Source organism: Neurospora tetrasperma (assembly GCF_000213175.1).
Source record: "Neurospora tetrasperma FGSC 2508 unplaced genomic scaffold NEUTE1scaffold_5, whole genome shotgun sequence".
NCBI classification, from domain to species: domain Eukaryota; kingdom Fungi; phylum Ascomycota; class Sordariomycetes; order Sordariales; family Sordariaceae; genus Neurospora; species Neurospora tetrasperma.
Window position 1 is genome coordinate 3,631,516 of NW_009799103.1, and position 22,790 is coordinate 3,654,305.

At 52.9% G+C, this 22,790-nt stretch overlaps 9 protein-coding genes across 9 annotated transcripts; 4 read left to right on the top strand and 5 right to left on the bottom strand.

Annotated features, from left to right (window-relative positions):
- Positions 1 to 536: 536 nt before the first annotated feature.
- NEUTE1DRAFT_47180 (uncharacterized protein) lies at positions 537 to 1,616 on the bottom strand (the record flags this gene model as incomplete). The annotated part of the gene is made up of 5 exons (XM_009854467.1): positions 537 to 1,018; positions 1,099 to 1,125; positions 1,199 to 1,255; positions 1,323 to 1,388; positions 1,463 to 1,616. 5 exons carry the CDS (start codon positions 1,614 to 1,616, stop codon positions 537 to 539), a joined length of 786 nt encoding a protein of 261 aa, XP_009852769.1.
- Positions 1,617 to 2,013: 397 nt separating this feature from the next.
- NEUTE1DRAFT_46085 (uncharacterized protein) lies at positions 2,014 to 3,861 on the bottom strand (the record flags this gene model as incomplete). The annotated part of the gene is made up of 1 exon (XM_009854415.1): positions 2,014 to 3,861. A coding segment is annotated over one exon (1,848 nt), but the record flags the coding sequence as incomplete, so codon positions are not given.
- A 2,131-nt stretch (positions 3,862 to 5,992) lies between these two features.
- On the bottom strand, positions 5,993 to 6,271 carry NEUTE1DRAFT_47219 (uncharacterized protein; the record flags this gene model as incomplete). Its single annotated transcript, XM_009854469.1, has 1 exon — positions 5,993 to 6,271. A coding segment is annotated over one exon (279 nt), but the record flags the coding sequence as incomplete, so codon positions are not given.
- A 469-nt stretch (positions 6,272 to 6,740) lies between these two features.
- Positions 6,741 to 7,743, top strand: NEUTE1DRAFT_46311 (uncharacterized protein; the record flags this gene model as incomplete). The annotated part of the gene is made up of 2 exons (XM_009854420.1): positions 6,741 to 7,136; positions 7,318 to 7,743. The coding sequence occupies 2 exons, from the start codon at positions 6,741 to 6,743 to the stop codon at positions 7,741 to 7,743; spliced, it is 822 nt and encodes a 273-aa protein (XP_009852722.1).
- Positions 7,744 to 8,138: 395 nt separating this feature from the next.
- NEUTE1DRAFT_124244 (uncharacterized protein) lies at positions 8,139 to 10,605 on the bottom strand (the record flags this gene model as incomplete). The annotated part of the gene is made up of 2 exons (XM_009855400.1): positions 8,139 to 9,286; positions 9,348 to 10,605. 2 exons carry the CDS (start codon positions 10,411 to 10,413, stop codon positions 8,577 to 8,579), a joined length of 1,776 nt encoding a protein of 591 aa, XP_009853702.1.
- Positions 10,606 to 10,816: 211 nt separating this feature from the next.
- On the top strand, positions 10,817 to 11,191 carry NEUTE1DRAFT_103331 (uncharacterized protein; the record flags this gene model as incomplete). Its single annotated transcript, XM_009855401.1, has 2 exons — positions 10,817 to 10,915; positions 10,982 to 11,191. The coding sequence occupies 2 exons, from the start codon at positions 10,817 to 10,819 to the stop codon at positions 11,189 to 11,191; spliced, it is 309 nt and encodes a 102-aa protein (XP_009853703.1).
- A 1,124-nt stretch (positions 11,192 to 12,315) lies between these two features.
- NEUTE1DRAFT_46922 (uncharacterized protein) lies at positions 12,316 to 12,857 on the bottom strand (the record flags this gene model as incomplete). Its single annotated transcript, XM_009854453.1, has 2 exons — positions 12,316 to 12,502; positions 12,571 to 12,857. The coding sequence occupies 2 exons, from the start codon at positions 12,855 to 12,857 to the stop codon at positions 12,316 to 12,318; spliced, it is 474 nt and encodes a 157-aa protein (XP_009852755.1).
- Positions 12,858 to 14,326: 1,469 nt separating this feature from the next.
- On the top strand, positions 14,327 to 17,518 carry NEUTE1DRAFT_124245 (uncharacterized protein; the record flags this gene model as incomplete). Its single annotated transcript, XM_009855402.1, has 2 exons — positions 14,327 to 15,611; positions 15,672 to 17,518. 2 exons carry the CDS (start codon positions 14,412 to 14,414, stop codon positions 17,340 to 17,342), a joined length of 2,871 nt encoding a protein of 956 aa, XP_009853704.1.
- Positions 17,519 to 20,756: 3,238 nt separating this feature from the next.
- Positions 20,757 to 22,662, top strand: NEUTE1DRAFT_131552 (uncharacterized protein; the record flags this gene model as incomplete). Its single annotated transcript, XM_009855403.1, has 2 exons — positions 20,757 to 21,100; positions 21,165 to 22,662. 2 exons carry the CDS (start codon positions 20,757 to 20,759, stop codon positions 22,468 to 22,470), a joined length of 1,650 nt encoding a protein of 549 aa, XP_009853705.1.
- Between the last annotated feature and the right edge of the window lie 128 nt (positions 22,663 to 22,790).

Genomic DNA, 22,790 nt, shown 5'->3' on the forward strand with positions numbered 1-22,790 from the left:
GCTGTGTTGGAATACCCGAGTGATGTGTCTGATGACCAGTGATCTCCACCTCTGTCTGCCCTTCCCTTTGTATCGCCGCACTGATGTCGTCGCTTTTCGCAGTCCCCAAGTTTACATAACGACGCAGCACCCGCGCTGCTCCAACATTGCTCAACCCATTACCCGCTGACAGTAATCTTGACAACAACGCACGCCAGACAGATATTTTATCTTATCCCAAACCGACCGCCATCCACCTCAAAGTCCATCCACCCCTGGCCATATGCCACAAAGGCCCACCGCTATTCTCAAAACACCCAACCATGTACACGAAAAGGCCCCTGTACCCAGACACCACGCTTAGTCTCGTAGACGCCACCCCATACGATCTGATTTTCAAGTGTTGACAACCCCTTCACAACGCTTGAGACTTGTTCTCTTCAAACTAAGTGGTCTCACGACACACATGGAGCTTTAAGAACAAGCCCCAAGCGTTGCAAAGGGGTTGTCCATCCGGGACTCGGGAGTGCAGCAGGGCAAGCAGCCTGGCCCACCGCTTACGGCTGGTAAGGCGCAGGCGCAGGCGCCGCGTAGGGATCCGGGTAGTGGTGAGGAGGCGGGAAGTACTCCTCCTGGGGCGGCGGGTGGTAGTACTCCTCTTGAGGAGGCGGGTAGTAGTACTCCCCATGATGAGGAGCCGCGTCAGGAGCCACGGGGGGAGCCGGGTAGTGAGGCTGCGGGGCAGGCGGAGGCGGGACGTCCGGCGCAGGTGGAGGAGGGCGAGCCGTGAGCGAGATCTGGGCACCCCGGCCCCATTTGTGGACGGCCAGGGCGACCGTCATCCTCGCCAGGGTCTGGTCGCCGTGGGCCTTGACATGGTGGTCGGCGATCCAGGTTGGGCCGTCGGCTGCCTGCATCGGGCCGGCGCTGACCCAGAACAAGCACGAGGGACCCATCTGCCTGACGGCCAGGGTGATGAGCGGGCGGATGATGTCCGCTTCGCCTTCGGCAGTGATGGACTGGTTGAATGTGGCAGCGTCTATGGTAGAAAGACCTGAGTTAGTTGTTCTGCTCCGGGAATGACGTTGAGGAGATAGCTCATGTGTGTGGGTTGCTTACCGTAGTCGTTCTCGGGAACGGGGCGAGCTTCAGCTTTGGAGACAAGTTTAGTTAGTTCTCATTCACTGTGGGTGAGAAGGATGAATCGTTTATTGCTTACCAAGAACGCGGTTTCCAAAGTCGACTTGACCCCAGCCCTCAACGTGGCGGATGTCAGCTGTGGAGGCAAGCTAAGTTAGCTCTTCTTCTCGATGATTGAGGAAGATGGATCTTCCACGACTTACCCGGAGCAGCAGGAGCGCGGTTCTCGTGGTCTACGAGACCCCGGTTCTCAACGTGATGACCGGCAGCTGTGGAAGAAAGATGAGTCAGAGGTAGTTCTTGTTGTCGTTGAGTGAGATGGATGGATTCCTCAGGTACTTACCAAGGGGAGAAGCGCGGTCCTCCACGCCCGCGGGGTTCGCAACGCGACCACGATTGCGCCTGCGGTCACGAAGGCGGTTGTGGTTGCGGTTGTGGTGGTGGTGGTGGTGGTGGTGGTTGTGGTGGTGGTGGTTGTTGTTGTTGTTGGCGTTCATATTGGTACTGCTGTGTTCTTTTGGAGATAGAGGTATGTGTTGCAGAGCAAAGTACGAGACGACTGCAGTTGTTGCTGAGGAAATAAGGCGGTCGATTGAGAGAAGAAATTTCTGAGTCAAGGACAAGAGGAAATCTGAGGACCGTTTTATGAACCAACGGGAGATTGTTGGGGGCACGGACCGAGAAAGGACCTCGAAGGCAACAGTACAGGTACCAGGAGAACAGAAATCCATGAAGTTGGAAGGAGCGGAAATACAGGTAGGGAGGAGGCAGAGTGACGTTTTCTCCCATTTCTGCCTGGCGCGGCCTGGTTTGGCTGCCCCGTATTCGTAACAGACTTCATCCTTTCTCTCTCTCCTCCACTCCAACCGGGTGTCAGTTTAGGTCGAGGTAGCCTTACACTATCTCGTATACATAGAACCCATTGCCTTCATCTTGTCCCAAATTCTCGTCCGGGTTGTCGCTCTCCCGATTGTATTGCGCTGCTGTTTCCAAGTAGTCAAGGAACTTCGCAAGATTGAGGTACTGCTCAGGCTCAAGCTCAGGAGAGTAACGGTCTTTCAGCTTGGTATTCAATGGGCCGTTTAGATACGGATCAGATCTCAGTAAGCTCATCCTCTCTTCCTCAAGCCCACAAATCAGGCTTAAAGAAAGTCGATCGATGCTAGAGGTATCGAACATCAATCTCTCAAACAGGGCATCATAGAGACCCAAGTGGTCCTGGTTCGCGAGATCAATCTCTTGAAACATCTTGAACACTCCCAGTCTTTCGAATTTTCCTTTCCTCAACGGAGATGTCAGCGCGGGCCTCAAAAATAGTCCCTCAAGGTGCCAAGATGGCCACTTGTTGAACTTAACTTGGAGAGGCGCAAGGTAAATAATCCCTGACTTATGGGATTCTTGTTCATCCCACGACAGTTCCAGATCTGGTAGTAAAGCCCGCATACCACCCAGATCGCATCTCCACTCTGGTTGCAAAGTCGTGTTGATCGCAGGACAACTAGCTCGTAACAATGGGCCTCTAATCCTGACCATTCCGCCACTCAGTACTTGGCCAAACAAGTGTGTTGGTGTGACTGGAGAGACTATAGCCTCTAAGACTTCAGCAAGGCTGTCCATCTCCTGTTTCACGTAGCTCCATATCCTAGGTAATTCACATTTGGCGCTCAATGAAGCCCAAGACCAGGAAGGAGCTATATCAGTATTTCGTCCTTTGCTCTGTTTAACATCCAGACATTTCCACAAAAGGCTCCCTCGAAGACGGTAGGACCATAGGCCGGCAAGGTAGGTAACGCCATCCCATCCATTGCGCAAATGCTCTGCGAGACCCGAGATGGCCACAAGTTTGTCTGACTGCTTGGTAAGTTTCCTACCGGAGTAGTCACTGACCAGCGATGCCCAGGCCTCCAGTCGTTGAGCGTCAAGAAGCCGCTCGCGTTTAAATAACTCCATTGGAGGAGAATTAACCACCCCACTCCCTGAACGCGCCCATGGGACTGAATCTGGAAAGAATTCGCTTGTTTTGCTCATAGAGCAATCCCAGTACAGCTCCTGTCGCCCAGAAATAAGGGTACGGCGCGGCAAGATTTGCTCTTGGAAAACCCAGCCTCTTGTATATAGAATAGGTGTATCTCTTATATTATACGAGCGCTGCCCCTGTGCTAGGATGATGTTCGGAGCTAGCTTTATGGCACAGGGTACGAATGATAGGGGGTGCCTTGGGAAGAAGAAGCCTCCGCTGGAGTTTGGCGACACAGCGGCGGCTAGATTGAGGTACGTGTTCTGGTAAACAAAACGCATCTTGGCAGATTCTGCTTCCCAGTCGTCAAACGAGTCTTGAATGATACACAGGGAGTCGATCCACAAGAACTGTACGTTCAGCCTTTGAGTTAGTAGAATTGCATCCTGGAAAGTCCTTGGTAACTCGTCGAGCGCGAACCCCTTCAACCGGGAGGCATAGTTGTCCAGGAGAAGACGAGCCGGTACTGAATCGCCCCAGCAATGACTTAGTGTCATGTATCTTTGCTTCTGAAAGTCCATTCCGGTAGTTTCTGTAAGCTTAACCGTACGGCTGCTCCTACATCCTACATCAAGGAACCGGGCAGGATATTTCCCTTGTGAGTTCTCATTGACAACCTTGTTGCATAATGGATGGTTGGACAGACAGTTCTCAACCCACCGGAGTGCTTGATCTAAGCTTGCTTCGCTCCCCGTGTTTAGACTGGTTGTTAAAGCACCAACCCGATGAACTGAAGAAAGAAGCCCATCAGTAAGGTTTGCTACGTTAAGGGATGCCTACTAGGTAGATATGGGACACAGCTTATCAAACTGTTCCTGATGATGAAGCAATCGATAGTATTCCCAAGTGGTACGCACAATGAGCTTACCATCTTCACCCACAACATCGAGATGTAGATGAATATCCTCCTCACCAGACTTATTTTGGCTGATCCAAATATACCCGGAAAGCAACACATTTTTATCGCCTCCGGTAGTTGATGTGTCGATGGCGGGTTCGATCTCTATCCCTAAAAACATTCCTCGCGACACGACAGGTTGTAGAGATGAGTGAACTTGCTCATCGGGCTTCATGTCTCGGCCTGTGGTGAAGTGGGCGCTTTCGGACACTAAAACTTGAGCAGCCAAAGAACAACAAAAATGGCATTCACCCTTCGATGCCGAGTTGAACAATTCTTTCAAGGTGCCAAAGGGCACATTATCTGTGTCCAGACGGTCATAATCACGGGCAATCTTGACACGTTGATATGCAAGCGCGATGCTCTCGAACATGCTGTCGCATCTTTCGCAAAAACGATTGAACGCCTTCTCTGAAAGGTGTAGGTCGCCCGACGGTGTCGTATAAGTGAGAGGCATCTTGGTTCCCTGAGAGCGGTCAGGTCGTGAAAAATCGATGGCGCTGTTCGGATGTCGAGTGTTGACGAGATCTTGGTCGCTCTGGAGAAGGCATCAAGAAGTGGTCAAGTGAGAATGAAAGCGGGGTAATGGCAAGTTGAGGCTGAGATAACAAGCGGAAGTTTAATCTCTAGTTGGCTACTAACAGCCCTTCGGAAAAAGGCCATTGCAAAGTGTTTGGCCATTAACTGCATATGCAGGTCTCTTCAAGGTGGTTGTAGACCGGCGAATGGCTGGTTCGTGATTGCCATTCATCATGGAATCACACTGCCACAAAAACTTTCGGGAAAGAGCCAATGAAATCGAATCTCTGCAGGCAGCAGCAAAACGACTCACGGGCTTTATGCCCCCCCTGGAACTGCGCTGATGATGAACCAAACTTCAAGTCACCATCTCCCACGTCCTGCCAACGAAACCGCTGAATCCCAATCCATGTTATTTACCAGGACTGAGCCTTGAATATGGGTAAGGTGAGAAGTCGATATCCGCAAGTCAATGTATGTCTAGGAACGGGATCCCACAGACCGAGTGCAACCAGTTGTTGGTGCCAATGCCAGGGTTCGTTTGAGGTCAGAGGGTGGTTGATTGGAGAAGGAGGAAGACTACCTCCAAAACAAAAAAGGCCCAGAAAGACAACTAGACACAATCCCGCTAACAACTAGAATACCATTGCACCTTCCACGAGCCTCTTGAACCCATGCAGCCTCCAGAAGACGAAATCGTGCCTTCAGTCGCCCACCTATAAATCAAAATGAGCTACCTGACCACCGAAATTGGCTGCCTGACTCATACCTCATACCGAAGCATAACAGAGGATCAAACCCAATCGTGTTAGTATGTGTCCAATGACCAAGACGGAGACGTGGCGCAGTGGTACCACTACCACTAGACAGTCAGGCGTCCACTCTTGTTTGTTATTCACAGGTGTCTCGTTTGTGCCATTATGCTATCACCGTACAACATCTAACCTGCGACGGACCGCATGGCTTTGCTACCTGCTATCGGCCTTTTCTGGAACACTGCTTGACAGGGCAACATCAGTGCCAGCAAACACTTCGGCAACGATGTGTCACCAGAAGGACCAGACCAGACTTCGCTCGACTCAATGATGACAGGAAGTGTATCGACACAATTCCAGACCAAGAACACGGACATGACACACCGCTGACAGTGTCACTCTCAGGCACCACATAGCATCTACCTCACCGGTTTGCCAACATCCTGAAGAGTGTCACATGTACAAACAATCCGGCTAGAGGGATAAGTACCTCTACTAGGCAACATTGATCATGGCCTTCTCAAGCGAGAGGATACACACTGCTTTACAAGTGAGCCCACCACGGCATTTGTCGAAGGAACCACATGTGAAGAACATGTTTGGTGCCAAGGTAGCACGAAAGCGGTAACGGCATGCATCTGGGTTTCGCAATGGTGTCCGGCTCTCGGGGGGCTCTGCTGTTCATCAACCTTTGAAAGAGGACGTGATGGAGAAAAAAAAAAAAAAAAAAAAAAAAAAGAGACACACACCAGCACCCTTAAACATCACCTCCCCCATTTGCATGCAGCTTGGACTATAAGCCAGACCTGGACCCCTACCAAGCACATACGACCATACCCACTGGAAAACTCGGGATCCCGTCCGCTCTCCCATAGATAAGCCAGTGAGGGCCAGACTAGTAGTTGGGTCGGTGACGACCAGCGAATCCCTGGTGTTGTATGTTTCTCTTTTTCCTTTTCCTTTTTTTTATTTTACAAGCTGTCTTTCTCTCGCTTTCTGCGCACTCTGTGACCTCTGTGAGACTGGAGTATGCCTCGCCTTTGTGCATATTTAAGGTTGAGCCGCATGGTTTCAACACTTCTACTGAATAGCCAAGCATCTCTGTCCCCGTCGTGACTCCTGGTTGCACATGTGGTTACGTCCCCAACTCATATCTGTGGCTTGGGTAGGTAGGTATGGCATCACAGTGTTTGATATGTCGTGGTGGTAACGAACTCGGGAAAAAATCATTGAAGGCGTCCGTCAGTGGAAGTACAATAGTCTCTTGAAGAACGAGACCACAGCTGATCATATTCCTTGCCCTAATCTTGGTTCAAGATGCCACCCCAATATCTGAGCTTGGTGTTTCCAGCTTGGAATTCATCCATCCTCCACTCCTGCGATAACATCATCCAACTTCCATTTTATTCCTCACAAAGCTCAAGGATAGCAAATGCCAGGAACCCGCCGCTACCCCCCGGAACGAATACGCTACGCCACCTACATCTGGCCAGCAGATTGGCAGCCAGCAGAAACAACATCAACCTCAGCATCAACCTCAATAACATCATCTGATCACTACAACCTACAGCAGCAGCAGCAGCAACAACAAATCTGCGCCTGCTGCATCCCCTCCTCATACTACTACGTACCCCCCAGCCCCGAAGCTTTCCAACGCCACCGTTTCGTTCTCTCTCGTTGCGAACAGCTCGATCCTTCGCTTCTTCATCGTCACGGCTACAGCCAACTCATAAGCGACGCGACGAGCGTAGTTCTCTGGGCGATTTGGACACACCTCGTTTATGATGCAGAGTTGGTGTACATGAGCGTCGATTATTTTTGCTGGTTGGTTGATTGGTTGTTGTGGAGGGTTTATGGTTCGTTTCAATTTTCTTCCCCCCCCCCCCCCCCCCCGCCGCACGGGTTCTTCATCATGTCCTCCATTGCTGCTGCTACTGCAACAAGAGTCATTGTAAAGATCTTAGAGGTAACGATGTTATGACATGACATGATGACCTGACCAGAACGAGAAAAAAAAAACAGTCCCAACAGAACCCTTCCCCTTCACCTCCCACCCACCCACCAAAACCGGCCCTCCCTACAGCGACGTAGTTCAGTACTTCCTCTGTCGCGCTGACGGATTGCAGTGTCTGGAGGGTATTTTTGCCACCAGTATGAATGAGTTTATGAACTGCAGTAATCGGTACCACACCCGATGGAAGATGCAGCACGCTATTCAGAATATCTTTAACGGAGGACAGGTTTCCTATGGTGGGAATTGTGTCTGCGGACTTGGGTTGCCGCTGGTGGCTTCGTGTGCGTGTTTAGAGGTACCCTGGCCTGTTATGACTTGTAGGACGAGGGACATGGAGCCGGTTGTGATGGTGAGGGTTGAGGAGAGGACGAAGTGGAAGAAGAAGAAGAAAGTTAAGGAGTCGGGGTGTTTGGTTATGTAATGGAGAAGTCACAAGCCGCTGTTTCTTGTAGGGTAGGCAGATAGTGGAAGGGGACGAAAGGCTTCAGATTGAAGGGGTCACTTCCCTTTAGGTACGATGCTTGAGGAGGAACATGAGCCTTTAGGGTGCAACTGGGGCCCAGTGGAACTTCTGAAGAAGCGGATAACTATGGTGGCGGGCGCGCGTGGCCATATTCTGGGTGCTTAAGTGGTAGGTAGTAACCTCGACGGCGTGTGTGGTGGTTATGATCGTGGAGGAGTTCCACCTGGAATGGAAAGAAGCAATGGTACTTCAAAGATAATGTGAACATGCTTATAGCGACGGAAAGAGGACGTGTAGTTCAAAGCAAGTATGTACAGGGTAAACGTGATCTTAGATGAGAAAAAGAGACAGTAAGTCAACAGTAACTTCATTACACACTATCATTAACAGCTACCCAACTACGTAACTTGACGGGCGGATACATGGTTAACCGACAAGGTACTAGACCAGGCGAGTAGTAACAAAGTCTTTCTGAAGTCGTGTACACGAGGCGCGAGAAACCCAAAGCTGATTAAGTCCCTGCCCCGCCAATCCCCCCTCCTCCTCTCCATAAGTGTCCCTGTTGTAAGCATTTGATTTTCCCCAGAAACACCGCAACATCAATCCGTGTGCTTGCAAATGCATAGGTAGTTTTGCCATTGCCAACGACATGACACTTGCCCGTACTCATACACCACCTACTCTCCCCCCTTCCCAATTTTCGCTTCGCCTCGAATCGTGCTCATCATCCGTGTTCTTTTTTTTTCTTTTCCCTCTCCATTCAACAAAGGAAAGAAAAAGAGAAAATCAGATCAGAACCCCCACGAATCCGGTCTATCCCGCCAATTCGACGGACCCGCCTGCCCTTCCCTCGGCGCCATCGACGACATCTGCGTCGACAACCCCGACTGTCTCATCGGCATCGGCATAGGCTGCAACGGCTGAAACTGCATCGCCTGACTATGCGACGTGCTCGGCGGCAACGCCCAGGACGCGGTACTATTGCTGCAGGCAGTAGAAGGCGGCAGCATGGAGGCGGAAAAGATGCCGCTGCTAGCAATACTGACGCCGCCGAGCGATTCGACGCTGTTGCCGCGCGAGTGGTGGGAGTGCGTCGGCGAGGGGGGTTGCGGGAAGTAATCGGACATGCTGGTGGACACGCGTTCGAACATGCTGTGACGGTTTTCATTGGGCGTCGGGGACCTGAGGCCGTGAGCCGTGTCGAGGCCGGGCGGTGGGATGGCTTTGGTAGGGGCGCGGCTGGCGGTGGGGTTGGGTTGCGTGACGGGGGCGGGCAGGATGGTGCCGTAGTTGACGTTCTTCCCTTTCTCGGTCATGGTGGGTGATGATGGCTCCTCGTCCTCGAGCAGCAGGCCTTTGCCCATCGAGGATCGCTTCTTGTCACGCTTCGTGTAGGCGGCTACTTTCAGGGGGGTGTACTTGATGAGGAAGTTCTGGACGCGGGCGTTGCGGCGGTATTTGTAGAGGAGAAGGAACAGAACAAAGAAGAGGACCACAATGGCTGGGGGAGATGAATGTTAGTGATAAGTTCTTGGGGAGTAATGGCTGATGGTCTGACTTACTGATGACACCACCGGCAATACCAGATACAAGACCCGTGCTGCTGGTATTAGGCGAGTCCCCAGTGGGACTGTCGCTATTTCCTGTGGTAGAACCTCCACCCGCTGGCGTGTGAGTTGAGCCGGGGGTAGGATAAAGGTCTGGGTTGCCCCGTGAGGGGTCATCAGATCCAGATGCTTGCCCAGGGATGGTGCTTTCTACTGATGGGATGCTTGTTGGAGTGCCTGCGGCGATCCATGCAGTGGAGAGCGTAGTAGAAATGGCTTGGCCGTTATGTTGGATTGCTGAGTTATAGGAGGTGGCCGAAGGCTGAGAACCCTGCGCCCAATTATCCCCATCCCCCGAGGTACCATCCCCAACCGTATCTTCGCCCGACTCGGATGACTGACTCGGGACTGCCATTGGGGCGGCGAGAACAACGTTCCCAGGAAAAAATGCATTCCCATCAAAGCTGGCTGAGGTAGCCGTGGGCTGTACTGCAGTCGTATCCGAAGTCATGCTCGGTGGTGGAACGGTGGTGCTGTTGTCGTTATCAGATCCGACAGGTCCCGTGGCTCCCTTGCCAGAGTTGGATCCATCATTCCCCGCATTTCCGGCGTTACCCTTATCCGCACCATTCGAACCAGGGCCACTTCCTGATCCGTTGCCTTGTCCAGATCCTTCACCCGATTTAGTTCCAGGATTCGATCCTGATCCTTTTTCAGCTCCCTTCGTTGGCTGCGGCGTGATGCTGGCTGACGAGGGCTTCACGACTGCGGGAGCAGTAGTGGCTGGCGGTGCTACCACTACCGGTGGCTGTGTCACAACGGGAGGACTCGCGGGCTGAGTCTTTGTTGCGGCTGGAGGTGGTGCTATAACTGCAGGAGGTGAAGTTGCGGCTGGTGCCGGTGTTGTCGTCGGCGTTGTTGTCGGCGTTGTTGACTGCGGCGGCGCCTCCACTGGCTCTTCTGGCGTAGGACAACCTGGTGCCTTGGGAAAGGCCTTGCACAATGGGCTCAGAAGCTTGTCAAAGACTTCCTGGATTATCCGCTTCTCCAAGCCATGATGGAACCCATCTTGATTGTCCATTGTTTGGCTGGTCTCGGTGCCGTTCAGATCACAAAGAGTGTGATATGTGGACGTTGATTTCTCGTCGAAGTTGTCCGCTGGTCATTGGATGTGCTGATAGCGAATGTTTTGCTGCTGTCAAACGAGTGACATCCCAAACGAGTGGAGGGATCTGTTGCAGAGTGGGATGAAGTTAGGGAACAGAGAAGAGAGAAAAAGAACAGACGAGACGCATTTGGTAGCGTGGATCGGAGATCATGGACACTAGCAAGAGTTATACTAGCTCAGACGTAATGCAATCAGGTCCTGTATAGAACCCGAATCTCTCACCAGGAGTCACATCCGTTACCTCCCGAGCACAGCGTTGACGAATCATGGAAGTCGTGGGCCGGGGGAAAAGCAACGGCAGTACAGTCTTTGATGCATGGACTGCACATTGGCCTCTGTTGCTGAGCAGTTGAGCCCTGTCACTGGTATCCCTAGGTTCGGTAAAGATCGACGGAACGGCCCTTGTCAAATGGAGGTCTGTACCTGACGCTATACCCAGGGCGGGATAGCGCAATCTGCCCCCAATTTCAACCTCCCCGAGCTCCCGCTTGGCACCGATAATTCAGGGGCCACACTGGCCATGAGGCACCCCGAGCTCGACGACGACGATGCTACCCTGGACCCCAGTATCACATCCAAGTTCTTGATTATAGCCACGGCGGCAGCAGGGCAGACTCTCCGCGGTTTGAAAAGACGAATTCTGGTCGGCGAGACTGTGCAGAACAGAAAGCCCGGCGTTGCAGCGGGCTGACTTGGCTGATGAAGAGACAATTTCCGGGGGCCTTGAGTCTAGTGTACGCCAACAAGCTCCGCGCGCTAGATAACAAAAGGGACAAGGACACTTTATCCGGTCTTCTCGGCTCCTGTTTGCAACTTGGCGGTGCACTTCAAACAGTGTTTCGACTGGGATGGCATTAAGCTGCGTCGCGTGTCCTGGTCGCATTCTGCGAGGGCTTGTGGGATTGTCCGAAAGACACGACGAAGGGTAGGGCGAACAGCATTGGGCGGGAAGCGCACAGGTCATGGCAGATCCGAAGCTGATCCCATCAGTGATCCAAGGCCGATCACGCCGTCTCAACGGGGAAAGGGTCGGCGCAGAGCACCTCGTCACCCACGCTCATTTCCGTCTCTGTATGGCACACGCTGATCTTTGACGGATAAGGCTAAGGCAGGAGCCCAAAAGAGTGAAGATACGAGGTGGAACAAAAAGAGGTTGGACGAGACAGACCGTGTCTATTGTCAGGTTTGCACGTTGCAAGTCGCTTCGAGCAATTACTGGCCTTGCCATATGTACACCACATGCAGCACAGTCTTCAAGCTCGGTTTCCCTTTGAACTGTGTTGATGCGTGGGCCACCAAGATTATCTTGTCGTCGTCTCTTCGTCGACGCGGAGCCCGATCAGATAGATGGACAAGGTTCCTCGCTTGCATGGCCCTGCATGGCCCTGCATGGCGTTTTTCGGAGTCGATTGGGACGCTTAGGGACCCCCACTTTTACACTTGCTTGAAGGTACACTGAACTAAACATCACATTGGCTTGTTCGTCTTTCCTGGTCCGTGCTGCCGCCAAGTCCCACGTTCAGGTCGAAGTCAGTCACTTTGTGGTTTTTGACGAGGTTGAAAAAGACATCGTATCGGGTTGGGGTGAGGTCGATGCCGTGGTTGGGACAAGTGTTGTTGTTGAAGAGTTGCTGTTGGCCCCAGATTGTGGAATTGACCAACTTCGCGTATCTGGTAGACTGTAACAGGCGAAGAACCCAATGCTTCCGTCATAGTGCAGATGACGTTGTTGGCCTGCCATCCACACTATGAATAATATCGGGTATCACCCCCTTGCTCTCTCCACCTCGGTTCGACTCCGGCTGAAGCTCGCCATCACCAGGCATACACCGTTGGGGGTACTGGTACCGCATTTGATGAAGCTGACGAGGTGGAGGTGACGCTTGTCCCTGACGAACTTTGTTCTTCGGGGAGTTGCCGACGAGCCATACCGACAATCTCCCTATCACGGGTCACCATCACACCCAGGAAATTTGATAACCACATGACTTGGTAGTCAGGGCTGGGAATAGTGACGCTAGGTCAGTGGGTGAAACGCTCAGAAAACCAAAGATCTTTTTTCGGACATACCCGTCTTCACCCAAGTTTGCCGAGGTCCATTGGGGAGCTTCGACTTGGTCAAAACCACGATTTACCCGTACGTAGCAGCGTTCGGCAAGGAAGTAGACGGCAATGATGATTAAAACGCAGGGGAAGAGAGCGCCCATAATGTTCCATGATGATTGAAGCGAGGGCGGTTTGGACCTTGTGCTCAAGATGTCTGTTTGAGGAGAACGGTTCGGTAGGGCCAAGGCCAAGGTCAAGCTGGACCACAAACAGCTGGCAACGAGGATTCGGGTGGTGATAAGTGAGGGCATTTTCTTGTCGTACTTCATTGGGTTATTTCGATGAGCAAGTGTTGGATGGGATCCAGCTGAGCAGAAAGGGTGTTAAAGGCTTCTCTCCCTTCTCTTTTCTTTGAAGGTTTGTGACCACAGCCGCGGAAAAATTAAGATAGCAGCTGACGGTATGTAGGCCAGATAAACACTCGTCTATCCATCCGTACAACCGTATGAGAATGAGAGCTTATTGATGGGGGTTCACAGACGGCGAGTACCCAGCCATCTGTATTGAGCTCGAGTCTCCCTGTGTTTCGTCAAAGGAAATGCCGCTGAGTTGTGAAAGGGGGGGAACCGAGGATAGCACAATGTTTGAACTATGTAAGACGAGCAGTTCAGCGTCCGTTGTCATGAGGACCAGGAAGAGTATCGAAGCCAGAGGTACTACCAACGCACACAAGGGGCGCTTCTCGAGGCAGGTGGTGAGACAAAGTGCGCCTGTATCGTGGACGTCTGTCGCCATTGTCTTTGGCCAATAATTTAATTTGCCGGGCCGTATTGAGGAAATCAACCCAGCAGAGAGAAAGAGCCTCGAACAGAGTTAGCGTCTCGAGGGCACTGGGTGGCGATTGGCTCTGGATCTTGACCACAGTGTAGTTCGTTCATCGACGGGGAGCTGAGCCACGAGAGAGGTTTGAATTTGCCGGGCCGCATCTCCGTGGTAGGGAGAGACGTAGACTAGATATGTGGTGCGCCGTAAGACTTCAACATTGTCGTCGTCACACCGCCGCAAGGTAAACATGATTTGGCTGCACCGCGAGACGCCGTGCCTGGCGGTCGTCATCCATGACAAGGTAGCTGAGTCAGAGTCGTAAGCGCTGCTTAATTTCTTTCGGAAGGTCACAGTACAAGTCGGACTGCCGTGGTGTGGTGGACATATCGAGGGATTCCAGTCTGACTGGTGACAAATTGAAATGCGACTGGAGACGGATGAAGTGAGGTTATCGCAAACTTTACAAAAGTTGTGCCCTGGCATACCTCTAGGTACCTTACTGAAAAGCCCATCTTCTACTAACATCTTCTCACCTTTACTGTCACTGAAACTGTTAGCTCACGATAATCGCAGCATGGGCATTATCAATGCCGAGACCCGCGCACCTTCCGAATTGGGTCCTGTCGGCAGTCAGCCATTGGATGACGAATCGGCCAGAATGGGACGAGCGGGTACCTGGATTTGGGATTGGCCAATGGCGTTGCGCCAACTCGGTGAGCTCCATCCCCCGCTTTATGTACTCCTCCGTCACGGCTAAGCTCCTTCTTTTGTTATTGTTTGGACCTCCAAGGTGAGCTGTCCGCGTGTCGCATCATCACCCGACGACAGCACCTTAGGCTCAGGATCTGCAGGTAGCTGTAGCGCCCCTCACGTGCTACAAGTTTGGCCTTTTTCCCTCGGGTCGACACTTCAATCTCCTCCTCCAATTTCCAACCTCCTCCTCCTTGTCCACCACTCTGTAACAATCACACGACGTGGGGAGACAACGGCCGGAAAGGTTTCACCCATCAACAAAAACAAGTCACCTCAAGACCACAACAATGGACGAGAAGGGCGGCGGGCTGCCCCCGTACAGCGCTATGGCGCCTCCCCCTCCGGCATGGAAGAGGAAGAAGATGCGCCGGTCCAGAGGCCTCAAGTTCCTCGCCGTCGCCTGCATGGGCTTCATCGCCTATGCCCAGTGGAGGCAGCTCCCTTCGCGCTCAGAGCCCGTCAACGGCAACGTTACGGTCCACGGCCTGTCGGTGCAACGCTTGCACGACGACCTCACCACCTGCTCCAAGCTGCGCCAGAAACCCCAAGACCCCATCGGCGAGGGCCGCGAGAAGAACGCCCGCTACATCGATGGCCATGCCCCCACCCTCATCAAGAACGCGACTGTCTGGATCGGAGAGCCCACCAAGGGTACCTCTGCTGCCGATGCGCGCAAGGGCAAGGGCTACAGCTGGATCAAGGCCGACGTCTACCTCGAGTATGGCCTCATCAAGAAGGTCGAGTCTGACATCGCCGCCTCCAGCTTGCCCAAGGGCACCCACGTCTTTGACGCCAAGGGCCGCCCTCTTACCGCTGGCATCATCGATATGCACAGCCATGCCGGCGTAGACTCGTTGCCTAGTCTTGACGGAAACGAAGACACCAACGAGCTCTCGGCGGACATCACACCCTTTGTCCGCTCCATCGACGGCATCCAGCCCAACGACCACCAGATCCAGGTCATCAAGTCTGGGGGTGTCACCACCAGCTTGATCCTGCCTGGTTCGGGCAACAACATGGGTGGTGAGGCATACGCCATCAAGCTGGCTGTTGGTAAGCCCGACGGTCGTAACGAAACCAGTGCCGCCGACATGCTGGCTGATCCCGAACGCAACTGGAGGTTCATGAAGATGGCCTGCGGTGAGAACGCTAAGCGTGTCTACGGGCGGGTTGGAGAGCAAGGCCCTACCAGCCGTATGGGCGAGAGCTGGGAGTTCCGTCACGCCTTTGAGCAAGCATCCAAGTTGGTGCGCGATCAGGATGACTGGTGTGATGCCGCCACTGCAGTCGGTGTGCAGAACATGAAGGGATATCTCCCCCAGGAACTGAAGTGGGAGTCGCTTGGCGCCTTGTTGCGCGGACAAATTCACCTCAACACTCACTGCTACACCATCCCCGATCTCGAGGCTTTTGTCGATCACACCAACGAGTTCAAGTTCAAGGTCCGGGCCTTCCACCATGCCCATCAGACCTATCTGGTTCCAGAGGTAAGTCATGGAGCCAACAAGATTATCAGGCTATTCTGTTGCTGACGAAACGGACGACAGATTCTCAAGCGCGCCTACGGTGGTGACCCTCCTGCCTCTGCCATCTTTGCCGATAACATGTACTACAAGGCCGAGTCCTACGTCGGTTCCGAGTTTGCTGGAAAGTACCTCTGGGACAACGACTTGACCCCCATCTATGTCAGCGACAACCCGGTTCTCAACGCCCAGCACGTCCTGTTCGAGGCCGCCAAGGGCCACAAGTATGGCTTGCCCTACCACGCTGCTCTCGCCTCCGTAACCACCGCTCCGGCTGAGCGTCTCGGCTTTGGCAACAGACTCGGCAAGATTAAGCCTGGATTTGACGCCGATGTCGTTGTCTGGGACAGTGATCCTCTCGAGGTGGGCGCCACTCCTGTGCAGGTGTGGATCGACGGTACTGCCCAGTATGAGCACCCTATCGTGCTGAACAAGACCGTGCCCAAGTTGATCATTTCGGAGGAGAGCACCTCTACCATTGTTGAGGAACCTGTCGACATGAACTCGGTTGTCTTTACTGGCATCACCAATGTTCTTGGTGACGTTGAGATCCAGGGCGGAAGCAAGGACGCACAGTCCTACAGCGCCGTCATTCGCAACGGCAAGGTCACTTGCGTCGGTGTCTGTACCGAGGAGGTGCGCATGGCATCTACCTCCAAGATCCCAGTCATTGAGCTCAAGGACGGTCACTTCACCGGTTCTTTCACGGCCTTTGGCTCCCAGATCGGCCTAAACGCCATCGACGCCGAAGACTCCACCGACAACGGCGACAATGTCAATGTCTTTACCCGTGCTGAAGACGGTCTCACCCTCGACACTAAGAAGCTGCACGCGGCCTACAAGTACGGCGTCACCAAGGCCATTACGGCACCCAAGTTCAACGGCGGCCAGACCCACCACGGCACGAGCGTCGGCTTCCTCACAGGTGCCACTAACCCCCTTGCCAATGGCACCATCTTTGCCAGCGACGTCGCCGTCCACTATAGCCTGAACCCCGACGTCAAAGAAGCCGAGGGCACGCCCTCTCTGTCCGCGGCCGTCGGCGCCCTCCGCCGCAAACTTCTCCAAGCCGCCACCAAGCTCAAGAAGAACGAGACCATCGAGCCGGCCGATCTGTACTCCGAGTCCACCTTCCTGCAACAGGTGGTCAACGGCTCTCTCCCGCTCGTCCTGACCATTCACAACGCCGACATCATCGCGGCTGCCCTGCGCGTCAAGAAGGACGTCGAGTCTCTCACCTCCAGTAAGATCCACCTCGCTATCTTTGGCGGCGCCGAATCGCACCTTGTCGCCGAGGAGCTCGCCGCTGCGCAAGTCGGCGTCGTTCTTGCCCCTCTCCAATCGTTCGCCACGTCGTGGGACCAGCGCCGCGCGCTTTCGGGCGCTCCTCTGACCAACGGCACGGCTATCGACGTGCTTCTCGATGCTGGTGTTACCACGGCGATCGGATTGGAGGAGGATTGGCTGGTTAGGGACTTGGGATTGTTGGCGGGTATTGCGTATGCGAATGGCGGTGGAAAGTTGAGCAAGAAGAGCGCACTGGAGTTGGTGAGTGGGAATGTGTTTAAGATTCTGGGGGCTAAGGAGCCCAAGGTCGAGGAGGGCCACTTTGTGGTGTTTGAAGGGAGTCCGCTGAGGATCCAGAGCAGGGTGAAGGCGGTTTCCGGGGGGTTGGGGGTTGTTAGTGTTTTTTGAGTGACTGAGTGTGACATGATGACTGATGAGGGTTTTTGGAAATGATACGGGTTTGGACATGTGGGATATGAGGGATATGATGAGATATCTGACATTTGGATATAAGACGATGATTGATGACAAGGTATATACGAATTTTTGAAGATATTACTGGGCTTTTGCAAATGCCTCCTGCGCATCACGAAAGCAGATCTCCTCCTTCGCTCGCGCACCGTGATGATTGATCCCTGAGCCGTGTTCCTCGATGCAGTGGCGACTTTGTAGCTGGGATACCGTCCCCCACAATTTATAACTATATAGGCAAGAGTTTCGTAACTCAAATTCAACAGCAACAGGTCCGATGGTGTAGTTGGTTATCACGTCAGTCTAACACACTGAAGGTCCCCAGATCGAGCCTGGGTCGGATCAAATCTGTTCATTTTTTTTGTTCTCCTTTACATTTTGTTGATAACAAGTCTAAATTTCTTTCCCTCCTTTTCCAACGCCTTTCTTCCTCTGTCCAATTTTCTTCCCGTCTCCCAAAATTATGGACAAGATGGGAGCGTGTTTTGTTATGAAGTATTACTATTTTGCTTGTAGGTCCGGATTTCTTTTTAAAACATAATTGAATGGTTGGTGATCGCTTCTAAACGTTTTCCTCTATTGTTCCATTTCTTTGTTTCTTGCCCGCTCAGTCACACGAAAAACTTGGTATATCAAACCCACGAGGGCTAGAGAATTGTCGGGGTGGATGGTTTGACTTTCCAGCGGGTGGTTATATGGTCCTTGATAGTAAGTTCAGGGCAATGCCAGAACATAGTCATCGCACTCCTTCGCTCCATCTGAACTCCTCATAGTATCAATGTATGTATCATCGTTGACTGTGTGTTCCTTTCCATGATGATATGGCATGGACAAATGGCACACGATGCGGCACTCCTGTCAAGTCAAGTCAGCAGCACTTACCCTTCAACATCATTGAAGGCCAGGCCAGGCCAGGTCAGACCATGCACTCGAACTCGACTGCTTCATCTCGTCCGCCCAATGTCTTCTTTTCCGTTCCTCTAGGCGAAGAAAAAAAACATATTCGATTTTTCAATTTCCAAATCCTGGGGAATGCCTGCGACCATCATCCTCATCCTCATGGACCAGACCCTGACGATCCGGTTTATGTACCTACCTACATATTAGGTACCTCAACTCCAATCTCACTGATCTCGACCCTCGTTGACACCGACGCTATTGATGAGGCTGTGGTCTGTTGATATTGCATCCGCCCGCGTCCACATGCACAGAGAGGAAGCCACTACACTACTGCAAAAGCTGGGCGGCCGAGATTCGGTTCCTGTGTTGCGAGATTACGAGCGATAAGAATCGCGTGTTAGCGATAACATTTGTGTGTTTTGTGTTAGTGTGTTGCTTGACACATCCCGTCTCCGTCCCCTGTTTGCCCGGCGGCGCTTCCATGTCGGGTCTGATACGGAGCTGCCCTGAGCCATGCTGACTGCGGGGAGTGTGGACTGTCCTTGGCCCCTGCTATATTCATAGCGGACCTGAGGTTTATTAGTGAGGTGTAGGTAGTGCTTTGACCGCTGGCAGTGCTGGGGCTACCGGCGCTGTCAGCTGTGAACCTTCCCCCGGTGCCCCGGGCCGCGTGGAGTCCTTTCCAGTGTCGGGGGGGCGGGTGGGCATTTCGTGGGGTTAGGTGCCCCTGCTGCCCCTGCTGCCCCTGCTGCGCCCTGATGGCGTCTTTCCATTTTCACTTTTGCGTCTTTTCCACGTTTGGTGTTTCAGCCCGATGACGAGACAGACAGCTCGCTTCCTTCATTGCTTCCGCTTCGCTTCAATTGCCACTTAATGTCCCTTATCTTCCTCTCTCAATAGTGGCATACAGTACACTACTAGACGTGTAGTCGTCGGGCCTTCTTTTGGCCCCAAAACCGTGCGCTTGGAACTGCGTGTTGATTGACTCCCTTCCGCCGACGAAATGACGATCCGGCACTCGGCAGAACAATGTGATGTGCTGCTGCCTTCCGGTACTCGGAATGCTAACCTCTGAAGGGGCCTAGAGCGCCTTCAAACTGCAACTGCATCACAGCCTCAATCAACACTGGTCTCGGAACGGAATCCAAAAAAGAAAAAAAGAAAAACCACGCCAGGCGTAACATCGGTCGTTTTATTCGCATCCGGACGGACGGTATTCTAGTGTAGAGGCTTGGACATCTCTCATGACAGTCAATCAGGCACGGTACGATATTGGTTGAATCTCCGCTGCCATAGCCATCTGAAGCAGAACCAACGACGACGACGGGAGGCGTTCCGACCGGACCCGAACCACCAACAACAACACCACCACCACCACTACCAAAAACCCCGATACTTTCTATGTGTGGTACATAGAGGTCATCTAAAATGCAGGGGCAGGTAGTATTGTTACCCCGATACTCCTGGGTGAGACCCGGAACCATCTGGAAAATCATCAATGCAGCCACACTGCATCGAGTCAAGCAGCACGGGAATGCATGATGCAAAGACAGGGACTTGAAGAGTTTAGTTCATGTCAGGAACCCAAACCACAAAGAACGAGAAGAACGGAACGAACAAAAAAAATCATAATTCCCGCAAAGTATGAAGATCCTGTGGAACGCAAATCGTCACGATGTTCATGTCCACTACCACCTCGACGCACATCATGGAGTTGCGGCAACCATTCAGATGGCAGCATGGGGGTGTGGGCTGGACTCCATACACCATGACCGGGGGCTTGGCGCCGGCTCGATGCTAGGAAGCCTTCCAACTGCAAAGATAGGCCAAAAGGGAAATAGCTAGGGAACATCGGGTTAGGATGGGTCCAGCCAGTCACAGGCCGATGCAAGAGAAGGACTCGACTCGTGCAAACCAAGCCGTCTTTGGTAACCCGGCTTAGACAACCCTTTCTGGATGAGCATTGCATGCAGAATGTGACTCTATTTGAATGGTTCTAGCGCTGGTGATTACATACTTGGCTCTTGGGTCTGGAGGAAATCTCTAGCGTACTCGGGCTTCTCGAACCTGACCACCATCGACAAATGCAACTCGCTTCGGAAGCGAAGAGTTCCCTCCCGACACTCCTCAACACTTCAGCCGGTCAAACAGCCATGGTCGTCTGTCATCTTCAATTTACTAGGCCTCTTCTGGCTCACTGTCTGTGAGCGTGGACTTGACTCGGAACCGGACGACTGGACTTACACGGCATGATACACGCCCTCACTATTACATACGGACAAACTTTGTCTTTTCTTTCCCTATCTACCTTACCCACCAACGGCTCGACACTCCCTCACACTATCACCACCACCATACATATCTGACAGCCACTCACTCAACCGACGATCATTTCCAATAACTATGCCATAAACACACTTTATAAAAAACAACGACACATATCAGACAGACATGTCTATCTACACGGACCCACCAGCCTTACGGCCGTTCAGCGACGACAAGCCCATCCTGCTCGTGAGCTGGTGGCTCACCCTCTTCTGCACCGTCGTCATCATTCTCCGTGTGGTTGGGCGCTATGTGCGCATGGAAAAGCTGTTTCTCGAGGACAAGATCGCCGCTCTCGCCCTGATCCCCATGTACCTTCGAGTCGCATGTGTGCATGTGCTTCTCTTATACGGCACCAACAACGTCGAGCTCGTGAACAAGGAAGGACTGCACCTGTCTGAGCAGGCGATAGCCAGGCGTGTAGTTGGAAGCAAGCTTGTTTTGGCTACTCGTTTCTTTTACTTTACTACGTAGGTTCTTCAATTCTTCAAGTCTTTATTTGTAGACAAGAAAGGCTAACAAGTCACGACACAGACTATGGACTCTCAAATCCATCACCCTCCTCTTCTTCAACCGCCTCGTCGGCACCGCCGGTCGAACCAAGTACAACCTCACCCTCCGCTTCCTCCAAATCACCATCGGTTGCACCTTCGTCGCCTGCTTCATCAGCAACCTTTCCGAATGCTTCCCCGTGACGCACTACTGGCAAGTCACGCCCGACCCGGGCGGCCAATGCCGCCAGTCCTACGCGCATCTCCTCGTCGTAGCAGCCAGCAGCGTCCTGACTGATTTATTGCTGGTCGTTTTCCCCATCCCGATCCTGATCCAGTCGCGCATCAAGCTCAAGCGCAAAATCCTCCTCGTTTCCCTGTTCTGTTTAGGGCTGTGCACCGTCTGCATCACGCTGTACCGGGTGCCCAACATCCTGTCGGAAAGGGGATACCAAGGCACGCGCACCATGTGGGCCAGCACGGAGATTCTCGTGGCCACGTTTGTCAACAACGCGATTGCGCTGGGCACGTTTGTACGCGACACGGGCCCCAAGAAGAAAAAGTTCAAGCCGCAGCATCAGCATGAGCTGCAGCAGCATGGATATGGCAATTTCTCGCGGGCGGAGACTGCGTACAACGCTTATGGGAGCTCAAGCAGGGATAGGAAGACTGTTTCTTCGATGAAGCCTGGTGGGTTTGGAACAACAACAACGGCAACGATGAATTCGTTTGCTGAGAGAACAATGAATGATAAGAGGGGGAGTATAAGCTACCCGCAGTACGGCGTCAGCGCCGAGGCAGGGAGCGATAACAAGGCGGGTATCGTCATCAGGACAGATACTACTGCTGGGAGTGGTAGTATTGCCAGCAGCGGCCACAGCAACGACGATGAACATGTTCATGGTGGAGACCTGTCGTTGTCGTTGGAAGCCCGCGATAGCGTGGCGTCGAGCACCCTACCGCCACCACATGAAAATAAACCGCGAGAACGGGATTCCCAGGAATCCCTGATCCCCAAGCCTGGTAGTGGCGGCGGCGGCGGCAGCACAGAATATGGTGGTGGTGGTGGTCATATCGGGCAGGCCATGTCGTACTTTGGCACGGTCATGAAGACGACGGAAATCAGCGTCACGGTCACGCAGGCCAACGAGGCGGATCTCAGGGCGCAGCATGATGGGGGGAGAGTCCCGCAGAGTCCGCTTTACGAGAATCATCATCATCATCATCATGAGCAGATCAGGGAGGCGCCGAGGGTGATGACGGCGGGGGAGAGGGGTGTGGCGAGGGGGACGACCAAGTTGTTGAAGTCGTTGCCGGGCAAGGAGCACGAGGAGGGGGAAGAGGTTTGACGATGAAGTTGGAACTAGGTATCTATGGTGCTGGATGAGGTATATGGGACATGACGATGATGAAGATGATGTTTGGAGATTTAATTGGATACCTATTTTCCTTTGTCTTTGTTTATTCTTACTTGGTTACCTACCATACGGCGGTAGCATTTACAAAATACAAGCTGCTTCAAGTGCATCTCAGGTTCATGCAGTTCATGCAGTTCAGAATCATCGTGTGAGTGTGTTCTTGTTATTCCCAATTAGTGCAGTACCAGCCATGGTACATACTCGGTGTTGAATGATCGCCACGAGTCTAGACTTCGTTCAGTTGTCTGCTA